Source organism: Rhinopithecus roxellana, chromosome 19, assembly GCF_007565055.1.
Source record: "Rhinopithecus roxellana isolate Shanxi Qingling chromosome 19, ASM756505v1, whole genome shotgun sequence".
NCBI classification, from domain to species: Eukaryota; Metazoa; Chordata; class Mammalia; order Primates; family Cercopithecidae; genus Rhinopithecus; species Rhinopithecus roxellana.
Window position 1 is genome coordinate 47,944,041 of NC_044567.1, and position 13,899 is coordinate 47,957,939.

Consider the following 13,899-nt stretch of genomic DNA (forward strand, 5'->3'; position numbering starts at 1 on the left):
TGCTTATGAAGACCAAACTCCAAATAGATTTGCAAGGTCGTGCAAAATCTTTCTCCCATCTGCCATTTCTTCCACATGTAGCATTACATTTTTTGTCTTCCTTTACTCTACTCATGATGGTCTTCCTTTCAATCTTTCTAACCACATGCCTTCATGCCTCCCTTGCACTTGCTTTTCCCTCTGCCTAGAATCTGCCTACTCTTCACATAGTAATTCCTACTCATTCTAAGCTGTTGTCACTGCACTAAGGAAGCCTTCCTGACTAGGACACTTTCCCATGTTATAGGCTGTCATAGCAGCATGTACCTTTATAGCTCTTATGTGATTTGCATTTTTATACTTGTTGATCTGATTATTTTATTGATGATATCTTCCCCCATGAGACTACATGCTCATGGAGGATGGGAAACACATCTTCTGTTTTTCATTGTTGTGTCTTTGGCATTCAATAAAAATTATTTGATTTTGAATGAATTTATATGAATGTCAGAAAATAAGCTAACAGTTTTGAAATACAGATATATTGGAGTGAGGGCTTACCTTAGTCATTATAATGGGGAAAAATCTATAGTTAGCAAAATAAAATATGGGACACAAGTTGCATTGGCTTCTATATTCTTTTTTTTTTTCTTTTTTTTGAGACAGAGTCTCACTGTATTGCCCAGGCTGGAGTGTGGTGGTGTGATCTCAGCTCACTGCAACCTCCGCCTCCTGGGTTCAAGTAATTCTCCTGCCTCAGCCTCCCCGGTAGCTGAGATTACAGGCATCTGCCACCACACCGGCTAATTTTTGTAGTTTTGGGAGAGATGGGGTTTCTCCATGTTGGCCAGGCTTGTCTCGAACTCCTGACCTCAAGCAATCCGCCTCCCTCGGCCTCCCAAAGTGCTGGGATTACAGGCGTGAGCCACCATGCCTGGCCGAACCATATATTCCTGAAGTGCAAATATATACTTCCAAGTTAAGAGAAACATTTTAGTCTGTAAATAGGTAGGCATTTGGCAGGGCATGGTCACTCACACCTGTAATCCCAGCATGTTGGGAGGCCGAAGCAGGTGGATCACCTGAGATCAGGAGTTTGAGACCAGTCTGGCCAACATGGTAAACCCCGTCTCTAATAATAATGCAAAAATTAGCCACACATGGTGACGCACACCTGTAATCCCAGCTACTTGGGAGGCTGAGGCAGAAGAATCTGTTGAACCCAGGAGGCAGAGGTTGCAGTGAGCCGAGATCATGCCATTGTGCCATTGCACTCCATTTAAAAAAAAAAAAAAAGTAGGCATTCACATTTATACACAAGGTTAATTTTCTTTGCTTAGTACACTATATTTTTCCACAACGTAAAGGACCAAAGTATGAGTATTTGGCGATGTGAATTCTAGCCTTTGCTTTGTCAACAGCTGTGTGGATTTGGGCAGGACCTTTGTATGGGACAAGAGGGCTATACAGGATAATCATGTGATCCTTATCCAACATGTGTGTCCTTTGCCTTTGATCACAACCATGTATAAGCTCAAAACCAGTAACTTCCAAACCAGAGATACGTTCTTAAGCCAGTTTGCTATTGTTAAACTGGGAAAAAAAATTACTCCTCATATTATTGATGTAATTTTCAATGGGAATTAGTGGTTTTTGTTCTCCTTAGGATTTTCCCTGGACATTGTTCACATTAATGAACAAGTATAGACATGGATTAAAAGAATCCCTAACAAAAGAAGTTTTGTTTTAACAAAATTTTTATTTTATTGAGATAAAAATACCATACCCACATACCGTAAAATTCACCATCTTAAAGTTTACAGTTTAGTTGTTTTCAGTATATTTACAAGGTTCTGCAACCATTACCACTGTGTAATTCTAGAATATTTTTTTTCTTTTTCTTTCTATTTTTTTTTTTCTTTTTTCTTCAGACAGAGTCTCACCCTGCCACCCAGGCTGGAGTGCAGTGGTGCAATCTCGGCTCACTGCAACCACTGCCTCCCAGTTTCAAGCAATTCTCCTGCCTCAGCCTTCCGAGTAGCAGGGACCACAGGCGCATGCCACCACACCTGGCAAATTTTTATATTTTTAGTAGAGTTAGGGTTTCACCATATTGGTCAGGCTGGTCTCAAACTCTTGACTTCAGGTGATCCACCTGCCACGACCTTCCAAAGTGCTGGGCTTATAGGCGTGAACCACTATGCCCGGCCTAGTTCTAGAACATTGTTATCACCCCTAAAAGAAACCTGGTACCCTTTAGCAGTCACTGTCTATATCTTCCTCCTTCTAATCTCTCTCGATTTATTTTTTTTAATTGAAGTTTCCTTTTTCTCCTTGCAGAATCCAAGAAAACAGGGGCCCGAAACCCAAGGCAGTACAGCGGAGTTAATTACAGGGCTCGTCCAACTGGTCCCTCAGTCACACATGCCAGAGATTGCGCAGGAAGCAATGGAGGTAAGGGGAAAATGAATTCCAGGTTCTTGAAGGAAAGGTTGTAACTATGTACATTCATGATCCTTTGGTGTATGGTTTCTATCAGTAATAGGTAGATGTCATTTCTGGAAATGGTATGTTTATGTCTATACATTGTTTTATAAAACTCCATGGAGAAAGAAGGGGTTTACTTGCTTTATATCACATAACAACAACATTGTACAAATTCTGATGCTTAATAAAATAGTTCGAGATTTTCTAATTGCAGTTGACTTTAAAATTTTTTAAAATATTTTTACTAAATATTAAAAATACTGATTTTTAAATTGAGACATAATTCACATACCCTCAAGTTGAACATTTTAAGTAGTTCTTATTCACACAGTTGTGCAACTATCACTACTCTCTAATCCATAACATTTTTATCACCCCAGAAAGAAACTTGACTCCCCATTCCCTTTTCCCTACCGACTACTAATCTATTTTCTGTCTCTGTGGCTTTGCTTGTTTTAGATATTTCATATAAATAGAATCATAGAATATGTGGCCTTTTATGTCTGGCTGCCTTGACAATGTTTTCAAGGTTCATTTATGTTGTGGTATGAATCACTATTTTCTTCCTTTTTATTTCCAAATATTTCATTGTATGGATCTCAGTTTTGTTTATCTAGTTATCAGTTGGTGGACGTTTGGTGTTTCTACTTTATGGCTATTATGAATGATGCTGCTATGAACATTTGTGTAGAAGTCTGTATGTGGACATATCTCTTAAGTATATAGGAGTGGAACTGCTAAGTCATGTGGTAACTCTGTTGAACTTTTGAGGAACTGTCAAACTCTTTTTCCAAAGCAACTGTATCATTTTATATTCTCAATAAGAAGGTATGAAGGTTTTAATATTCTGCATCCTTGCTAATACTTGTTATAATGTGCCTTTTTGATTATAGCCATCCTAATGTACATACTATAAAAATGTTTATTCATACCCAGTAAAACTATTTATAAAAAATGTTTTAGCACTTATTATGTAATCATTGGTTCCATTTGTGTACATTGCTATTGGTACCATAAATTGATACATTTCTTGTAGTCTTTTTGGAAGGCTATTTGGCAGAAGCTATACAAACATTTCATTTTTTGTACAAATAATTCAATTTCTAGCACTTTAAAAATCTTGTGAATATAACTCAAAAGGAAAAAGCTGCACACATAGGTACTTATTGCTCTGAATTATAATACAAGAATATTAGAGCTTTATTTACTGGGAGGAGAATGGGCTAATATTCAATAATGAGAATGGTATTTTAACTTGGTGAGCTGTTAAAGTTTTATTAGAACATATAGATCACACAGCAATATGGAAAAATATGAAATGTCAAGTTGAGTATACTGTGTTTATGGCTTTGTTAAAACATGGAAAATACAAAAAAAGAAGGCAACATAAAAAAAAATTAAAGCCTGGAAAAGGCTAACACGTTTTCTTTCAATATATATATATTTTTAAAGTTTTATCAAACAAAAATATAGAGAATTTGTCACTTGAAAAAACTACTGACAATAAATTGTACCAAGTTTTTGTACAATAGTAGCAAAATTGAATTTTAATTTGTGTTGTTTTTCCTTGATATGAGAGCTATAAATTATATAGCTTTTTAAGATTCTCACAATTAATTGCAATTTTTATTAAATATCTCAAAGTACTTACAATAAAAATGTTTGAAATAAGATAATGCGGGTCTGGCCTTTATATGTTGATATGTTGACCAAGGACTGAAAGAAATGTCCAGAGCTTCAGTGTCTGCTGGGTTGGGGGTGGAGGGGTGTAGGAGGAATGTAAATTGGGATTGTAGAATTGGAGTTAAGATAGGATCCGTTTGAAGGAAGAGTTTGTGTTTTATTTTTTATATCTTTGATGGTTTTATGTAATAATCTATTCATATGTTATATATTGTAAGTGAATTATTTAATTCCTGTTAATGTTCTCTGAGCCAGATTCCAATTTCAGTTCTGTGGTCAATTGAAATACTTTAGAATGGATAATCTGCTATGAAATACAAAATCCATTTTGCTTCCTCTCTCTTGATTTTGAAAAATAATTTCTCTTTTCTGTTACAAATGACTTTGTGGCAAGTGAGACAATATTTACTTATCTTTTGCTGTGTGTATTAATTTTGGCAAGCCCTTCTTACTTGGGGATTAACTTTTTGTTTCATAGAGTTCTTTACTATCTATTGAAATTATTTTGTTTCTTAAAGCAGTTTTTACAGTTATATATTGTTCCAAATTCATCATTTAGCTTTATATGTGCATGCCAGTTAGAGTCAGGATGATGGGAATAAAATTATTTCATTCTGCCTGTGTTATTCCCTAGAGGTTTGTGTTCACCAGACTTTCTCTCTTAACCTTTTCCTATATATTGAAACTACAAATGAAATAGCTCAATTTCTTAGCATTTATAAAATAAGTACTCCAGTGTTATGTTTACCAAAAATGTTTGAGTGAGTCTTCTGTTTGTCTTTCTCTTTTTTAAAAAATTCAGGCTCTGCTGGTTCTTCATCAGTTAGATAGCATTGATTTGTGGAATCCTGATGCTCCTGTAGAAACATTTTGGGAGATTAGGTATATGTACTTCTATTTTTTAAATTCAATTTTTAAATTTTATTTTGTATTTTTTCTCTTGAAATATTAACTCTGTAGTGCTTACTATATTGTAAAACTGGGTTTTATGGTTTTGTATTTTATTTGACTTTAAATTATTAGAATTTCTTGTTTAAACTCTAAGAAAAGTATCATAGCAATTTAGAAAATAAATTTTAAGAATAGTGCTAAATTTTGTCACCCTAACATAAGTACTGTTGTTTGATATATTACTTTTTTCAGATTTTAATGTGGTTACTACTGTATTTTAATAGATTTTCATAGTCATAAGCCTAGAATGATAAAATTTTGTAACAATACTGTTTTTTCAGTTTTTTAAACTATGATCTTTTGTAAACTTTCTGTAATACCAGTGCTTTTAATGAATGAATTAATAATGGACACCTGCTTAGAAGAAAAAATATATACAGAATTTTGTGGTCTACTTCCTAGATTATATAAATCATTACATTTTAATAAGCATGAAGTCACCACGCTGAGGAAAATGTAAATATGTAAACCTCACGTTTGCCATTATCTTATAGGAATGGGTGTGCTCAGTTACTTGGCAGCTGAATTAAACCTTACTCTAGAGTAGTGCTCTCCACTAGTAATATAATGAGAACCCCATATGTTAAAGTTTTTTTACTTACTACATTAAAGAGTAAAAAGAAGCAGGTAAAATTAATTGTAATAATGTTTTATTTAATCCAGTGTATATTATCTATAATATAATTTTAACATGTAATCAATATAAAAGTTTTTAATGACATTTCATTCTCTTTTTTTAATAAAGTATTCAAACTCTGGTGTGTCTTTTATCCTTACAGCACATTTCAATTTGAACAGGCCACACTTAAAGTGCTCAATAGCCATGTGTGGCTGGCTAGTGGCTACCATGTTAGACAGTGCACCTCTGGAGTAGGGATCAGAAAATTTTTCTCTAGAAGACCAGATAATAAATATTTTAGGCTTTGTGGGTCATACAGTTTCTGTCATAACCATTCAGTTCTGCCTTTGGAGCATGAAAGTTGCCACAGACATGTGAATGAACGGGCATGGCTGTGTTTAACTAAAACTTTATATACAATAGCAAGTGATAGGCTGGATTTGGTCTGTGGATGGTAGCTTGTAGACCCCCACTGTGGAGCACTGGGTTTATAGGCAGTCTCTGCTGTGCATATGGTTTATTGTTTCTTCTTATGTCCACTGCAAGGATGAGTTACATGGATAGAAACACTGGGAGTTTAATGAAACATAGGGAGCTTATAAATAAATACTTGCTTTTTTTCTATAAGCTATGGACATACTTCCTTTGATTATAATGCTGTTGACACTTTGATAACTGTTTCTCTAAAGCCCTACAAGGGAAACTAAGCTTCTCTAAACTTGTATTCGTTATGAGAGAATGCCATTCTTATGTCTGGTTATATCTGCATTAAGTTATTGGTGATGCTAGTAACAATGAACTTTATGTTACTGCAGCTCACAAATGCTTTTTTACATCTGCAAGAAATTAACTAGTCATCAAATGCTTAGTAGCACAGAAATTCTCAAGTGGTTGCGGGAAATTTTGATCTGCAGGAATAAATTTCTTCTTAAAAATAAGGTAAGCAAAATGACATTTAAAAAATGGAAGAATATTTGGAATGGTAATGGTGAGAGATTAAGAAAGTGTTTTATAGCCAAATTAGGTTCTATTTCAGCTCCTCCTTCTTCCCAATGTTCTCAAAAGGAAATATATGTGCAGAGGACAATGGCTGGCAAATCAGCATTTTAAAAATTATTCTGAGGCTTTAGCCTTACAACCACACTGTTGATGAATTCTAGTTCTAGTTGAGTTAAATAGGTCTCTATGGGGCAGGCCTAGGAAAAATGGGGGCTGCTATAACTAAAGTAGCTGGTGAGGAGCATATTCTGTCTCTACTCTCAAGTTCATACATAAGACATAATTCATACATAAAATTTATTTTAACATATAGCTTCTATAATTTAAGAATTCTATTATGTCATAGATTTGGGAGTACTTGATTTAATTAGTTTTTGTCCAGTTCTAGAATAATAGCTCTGAGAGATCGTAAAGGCCTAGATCTCATGGCTAAACTAGTCCAGAGAATTATCTATCAAGAACCAAAAGGGAAACAGTTGAGGGTTCTCAATCTAGATTTATTTCTATTCCTCCAATAAGGGTTTCACTTCTTGAAAGTATCAGGAGACTTCTTCGTTGGGGTGGAGTGAAATGTTTTGATTCTGAACTATTGAAACATGGTGAGGTTGTGGAGGATAGAGAAGAGCCTTAAATTTCTTTTAAAATATAGTTTCCGTAATTAATCAATTTAGGAATTCTGTTATGGCCTAGTTTTCAGAGTACTTGATTTAATGAGGTTTTATCTGGTACTAGAAGCATAACTGTGAGAAACCTTAAATGTGTGAAACTCATATCCTTTTCAGTGTTTTACAGCTTATTATTAATAAATTGCCTCTTCGGAAATAGACTAATAGTGAAGTGGGTTTATCCACATATGGCTTATTTGATGTGTTAATGTAGTGGAATTTGGCATTATTCCAAAGATACGGAAAGAGATTAGACTTCAGACTTTCATGCCCTTGCCTATGGTGTAATCTCCAGAATGCGAGTATGAGGAATCCAGTAATGAATTCCTAGTGCCCTGGTAGGCGCAGTCACTCTTGTGACATACTTGGTGTATATACCAGGGTTAATTACTGGTCCAGAAAAACTTAATCTCAAGAGTCAATTTCTGGTTATCCCAACATGGCATAGTATAAAATCTTATGGAAAAAAAATATTTGTCATTGAGATGGAATTACAGTTTTCATACAGTAGTTTTACATTGTTGATGTTTTATTTATGTGAGACTTAATTTATATTTGTAGAATCTACTGTTTCTGATGATTTAGAGAATGGGAAACTGAAAGAAATTTTAAAGACATTAAGTAAACCTTATTTGTTCTAATGGGTTTCTAGTGAATCTCCTTCAAGTTGGGGCATAGACATTGAGAGGAGAGGTTTTTTAGGAGAGTCTCAAACAGGAAGACAACTCAAATAAGTGTTTATTCCTCTTGGTTGTCAGTGCTTCATTAAAGCTTATTTATTTCTTTTTTTCTAGCAGGCAGATAGAAGTTCCTGTCACTTTCTCCTTTTTTATGGGGTAGGATGTGATATTCCTTCTAGTGGAAATACCAGTCAAATGTCCATGGATCATGAAGAATTACTACGTACTCCTGGAGCCTCTCTCCGGAAGGGAAAAGGGAACTCCTCTATGGTCAGCTTCTTCTGTACTTTTCCTGTATCAGTTTATGTGCTCTGTTTATTTTCTGAATGAACTTCGGTAAATTTCATCTAGGTATATAGTGTAATAGTGAAAAACTGCTTAGAATCTAGTTCTATTACTGCTCTTTGGGGAACTTTGGGCAAGTTCTTAACATCCTTATTCCTCAGTTCCTCAACTTTAAAATGGGGACAGTAATAGTTCCTGCCCCAGAGTTGTTAAAGAGGGGTAAATAAAAGGATGTGTAAATAGCACTTGACACTTACAAGCTATATCTGATAATTATAATTGTTATAAACCTCCACTCCATAAAAAACCCATTCATACAACAGAAGTATAGAATTTGTACCAGCTAACAAATGTACAGATTTACAGGGATAAAAACAAAGTATTTTGCTTCATGTTAAAGATAAGTGTTTCTGTGATTTGTGTTTGTGTGTATAATTTCTTTTAAATATAAATCATATTTCAAGTGAAAATATCAGATCATTACAGAAGAGTTTATTTTCCAATCCAAAACTTTTTTCATCTCTAATTTTTAACATAACCTTGTTAGGGAAAAAAACACCTAAGCAGTATGGTATTTACTATTGTCTGTTTTACTTGTAGAATTTGCATTGTTTTTACCAATTATCTTCTCCACTTCATGTTTGGGGAATAAGTAATTCAGAATCAAGTATATCTTCTACAGCTATATTTAGTTCTTGTTTATGCCCTTGTTTCAATGAGGGCTACAGTGTACTTATTTTATTACTTCCCTATAGCAAGTAGATAGAATTTCCTGTTACTTCCTCTGTTTTTGTCATTTCTAATTGACTGGGAAGTACATTATATTGTTACTGCAGTAGATTTATGTTATGGTGTTTTACCTGTCCATGTTAGAATCAGTTTACATTTCTGGAATCTGGAATCTGGATTAGGATAATACCTATTTTATTTGAAATTGAATAGATAGTAGCATTATGTTGGTCGACATAATCTCATTTCTCATTTGGACAAGATATCTTGGGGTTTGAAAAATTCCTATAATTATTAAAGGAAAAAGCTCTTGTGATTTATTGTATGCTGAGACACACACACACACACACACACACACACACACACAGTTGATTGCGTTGTGGGGTTTTATATATAAAATTACCCAAGTTGCAAATATATGTCTTCCACCCTTGACTGTCAGGATAGTGCAGCAGGATGCAGCGGAACCCCCCCGATTTGCCGACAAGCCCAGACCAAACTAGAAGTGGCCCTGTACATGTTTCTGTGGAACCCTGACACTGAAGCTGTTCTGGTTGCCATGTCCTGTTTCCGCCACCTCTGTGAGGAAGCAGATATCCGGTGTGGGGTGGATGAAGTGTCAGTGCATAACCTCTTGCCCAACTATAACACATTCATGGAGTTTGCCTCTGTCAGCAATATGATGTCAACAGGTAAATGTGAATAGTGGTTTTTTTTACTCAGTCTGCCTCAAAGCACATGGCATCTGATTGTGAGAATGTATTTAAGGTCACTACTTTGTAAGTTTACAGGGGAAATTCAAATAGCTTACTTGAAATCCTTCTCTGAACAAAGTAAGATGAAAATAAAAAGCATTTGAAATAAATTGTTAGTCTCCTACTGAGTTGCTAATATGCTATACATTTTAAAAATAATTGGCAGTGTATGTTACTATCAGTTATGATTATGTAATTTACTCTGCCTAAGTTGTAGGTAGTGAAGTTTTATGAACATTGGTATATGTTTTGAGTAAATTATAGGTGGGAATAGTTATTTTATTCTGTGGACATTGTAGAGTCCAAGATAAGTACCTTTCCTCTGAGGTTAGTGAAAGGAAGTTTTCGGCTTTATCATTTGAAGCATTTGCTCTGCTTTTCCTACTCTGCCTTTTGGGTGGGGCTTATCAGGTTCTCCATTGACAGGCAGGGCTCTAAGTGCAGTAACTTGATTTGCTGTTGTATTTGCTTAGGAAGAGCAGCACTTCAGAAAAGAGTGATGGCACTGCTGAGGCGCATTGAGCATCCCACTGCAGGAAACACTGAGGTATGCCCTTAGCAACAGAAACACCCCTTCCAGGTGCCCACCCTCAATTTTGGAAGCCTCTTGTTACATACATGTGATCAGGAATAGCTTTTGAAGTGAATCTAAGATATGTGCATATTACAAGTATAATATCTGAGTAATAGGCATCAAGTTTGAAACTTGGCTGTTGCTCATGGATGTTTAGCTCTAGACTTAAAGTTGCTTTCAAGTGATAACTGCCTTCATTTTAGGCTTGGGAAGATACACATGCAAAATGGGAACAAGCAACAAAACTAATCCTTAACTATCCAAAAGCCAAAATGGAAGATGGCCAGGTAAGTTTGTAAAGTTGACTTTTGTCTATTAATCTGCTAAATATATGTACTTCACTTTGGTAATCTTTCATGAGTCACTCAGTAAAGTAAGCATATAGTTGTCTGAAGACTGATACTTAATTGTGGTTTATCTAGACCTGTACTTTGTAATATGATAGCCACTAGCATGTGTGACGATTTAACTTAAATTTTAACATAATTAAAATTAAATAAAATTTAGTTCCTCAATCATAGAGTAGCCACATTGCAAGTACCCAGTAGCCACATATGACAGTTGCTTACTCTATTGGACAGCAGAGAGAGAAAATGTTCCCATCATCACAGAAATACTGGGCAGCATTGCTAGAGACTATTTGTTTCAGAGACCATTTCTTTACCTTTTCTTGCTCTTTCTCCCTTCATCAGAGTGTTTCACAGAATTTTCAGAAAAGAAGCAACAGAGGTAGAGAAGAATTAACATGGAAACAATTCATTTTGCTATTTTGTTAGGTATTCTAATTAAGGAATGTCTTAGGCAGTAGATTGAGCCCATAGAGTAAATGAAATTTTAAAATGTGGACAGTTCATTCAACTATTACTATTCACTATATTACCTGTTACTTTGGAAATTAATGATCAGTTGGTGTTTGTGTGTACTTGATTTGTAATGTTCATATTGCTCTCATTATTAGGTGATTTGTAAAAACTGGTTATTCCCCCATTTTTTTGGTCATGCTTAATTACAATAAGAAAAAAGTTACATTTTTGTGAAGCAAAATTATGTACCTAATACCTTTATTTGGAGGGGACATGTAGCTTTAGAATGAAAGCTTTTGGGGGGTTTAATATAATATGTAATTACATACCATACAATTCACCCATTTAAATTATCCAATTCAGTGACTGTTTTTAGTATATTCACAGAGTTCTGCAACCATCACCACAATCAAGTTTTAGAACAATTTCATCAATTGAGAAAAAAACCCTGTACCCTTTAGCTATCTCTGCCTCTAACCACCCTCCACCCATTTTCTTGCCTCTCTTCCTCCAACTTCTCCAGCCCTAGGCAACCACGAATCTACTTTCTGTCTCTGTAGATTTGCCTATTCTGGATATTTTCTGTAAATGGAATTATAGAATATGCGGGCTTTTGTGATTAGCTTCTTTCGCTTAGCATAATGTTTCCAAGGTTCATCCATGTAAAATCAAAGCTTTTTGAAAGACATTTGATACTCGGGTGATTATATTAGTATATGATAAAAATAAATCAGTGGCTCTTTAAAAATGTATATGGTAATTTTGGGGGTTGATTTTAATGTATTTTTTACATTTTTGTACTTTTGTCATGAAATAAATGTTGGATGAAGAATAATTTGTCAAGTCTCAACTAATTAAGGTTTAATTCATGCTTTGCACAAAAATTTTGTGTTTAGGCTGCTGAAAGCCTTCACAAGACCATTGTTAAGAGGCGAATGTCCCATGTGAGTGGAGGAGGATCCATAGATTTGTCTGACACAGACTCCCTACAGGAATGGATCAACATGACTGGCTTCCTTTGTGCCCTTGGGGGAGTGTGCCTCCAGCAGAGAAGCAATTCTGGCCTGGCAACCTATAGCCCACCCATGGGTCCAGTCAATGAACGTAAGGGTTCCATGATTTCAGTGATGTCCTCAGAGGGAAACGCCGATACACCTGTCAGCAAATTTATGGATCGGCTCTTGTCCTTAATGGTGTGTAACCATGAGAAAGTGGGACTTCAAATACGGACCAATGTTAAGGATCTGGTGGGTCTAGAATTGAGTCCTGCTCTGTATCCAATGCTATTTAACAAATTGAAGAATACCATCAGCAAGTTTTTTGACTCCCAAGGACAGGTAAAGTGTTCTCTTTTTTATTTTTAACCTTTCCCTATGAATAGAGTGACGTGTTTGAAATAAGCCTTTTTCTTTGAGATTATTTAAATTAGGTTCTCACAGTTTTTAAAAATTTCCAAAAAATTGCAGAAAGTAGAGTCATCTCAATGTAGGGGTCAGCTTGCCTCTTAGGAACTCTGGTGTGTACATGTGCCTGAGGGTATACGTGCCTTGTGTATGGGTACGAGTGTCTTCTTATATCTGTATGCTTGTTTGGCTCTGTGCTTGTGGGTGCACTTACTCTGTGTGTTTAGATCAGTCAGTTTCATCTCTCTAGGGGGTCTGTCTTGTGGGCATTGATGGCACATCTTTAATATATTTATTCTTTCTATAGGTTTTATTGACTGATACCAATACTCAATTTGTAGAACAAACCATAGCTATAATGAAGAACTTGCTAGATAATCATACCGAAGGCAGCTCTGAACATCTGGGGCAAGCTAGCATTGAAACAATGATGTTAAATCTGGTCAGGTAAGCGTTCTACTGAAATATAGCAGAAACATTTTAAGAGATAAGAAAAACCTCTTACACATTGATATTGGTGGTAATTGATAAAATAATTTGCCATTCTTTACTGCACACAAACTAGGGTGTGACAATAAGGTAACCAGAAGTTGTGTATGTTCTTTTCTAAGTAAATATCTTATTGTTTTCAAACTTAAATTTAGTTCATTTTACTTGATGACTAAAGTACTTTGAATGCCTTCTCTTTTGTCTATATCTGATAATTTTTTTATTGTTTCTATGTCTATATAGGTATGTTCGTGTGCTTGGGAATATGGTCCATGCGATTCAAATAAAAACAAAACTGTGTCAATTAGTTGAAGTAATGATGGCAAGGAGAGATGACCTCTCATTTTGCCAAGAGATGAAATTTAGGTGAGTTCTCAAAAGAGCAGTGTAGGGTCTTGTAAATCTTAATATGTTCAATGAAGTATAGGAAAAGAGTAGATATGTGGTTATTGGTAGAAAGGAGGACATGAAAAGAGAGCAATTTACATGTTTGTTTTTCTCTACTTCTCTTCTCAAATTTCCCTAAGCTTTGTGCCTGTGACAGTGCTCCCTTTTTCTAAAACTGTGCTATAATTGAGCTAAGAATTTGATTCTGTTTCCAATCTGATACCATAACTAAGGGCCAGAATGGAGGGTAAATATCCATGTTGCTTGTTCCCTTCTGGCTTTTATGTCTGTGATAGCAGTATCTCTTTTATAAAGTCATCATGTCACTTAGGTTATCTGGCAAATTATCTGCACTATAAGAAATCTTACATGACTAAAGGTGTGTGTGTGGCTTCAAAAAAATTGTTTGCT

The 13,899-nt window shown here is 35.2% G+C and overlaps 1 protein-coding gene across 2 annotated transcripts in view; it reads left to right on the forward strand.

The window, feature by feature from the left end:
• NF1 (neurofibromin 1) overlaps positions 1-13,899 on the forward strand; it is a 295,792-nt gene that overhangs the window by 131,822 nt on the left and 150,071 nt on the right. For both annotated transcript variants that reach the window (XM_030923838.1, XM_030923837.1), the window contains exons 14-23: positions 2,320-2,433; positions 4,952-5,031; positions 6,535-6,658; positions 8,178-8,333; positions 9,520-9,769; positions 10,306-10,379; positions 10,610-10,693; positions 12,106-12,546; positions 12,920-13,059; positions 13,345-13,467. In XM_030923838.1, the coding sequence (XP_030779698.1) occupies positions 2,320-2,433; positions 4,952-5,031; positions 6,535-6,658; positions 8,178-8,333; positions 9,520-9,769; positions 10,306-10,379; positions 10,610-10,693; positions 12,106-12,546; positions 12,920-13,059; positions 13,345-13,467 (1,586 nt within the window). The remainder of the gene's footprint in view (positions 1-2,319; positions 2,434-4,951; positions 5,032-6,534; positions 6,659-8,177; positions 8,334-9,519; positions 9,770-10,305; positions 10,380-10,609; positions 10,694-12,105; positions 12,547-12,919; positions 13,060-13,344; positions 13,468-13,899) is intronic.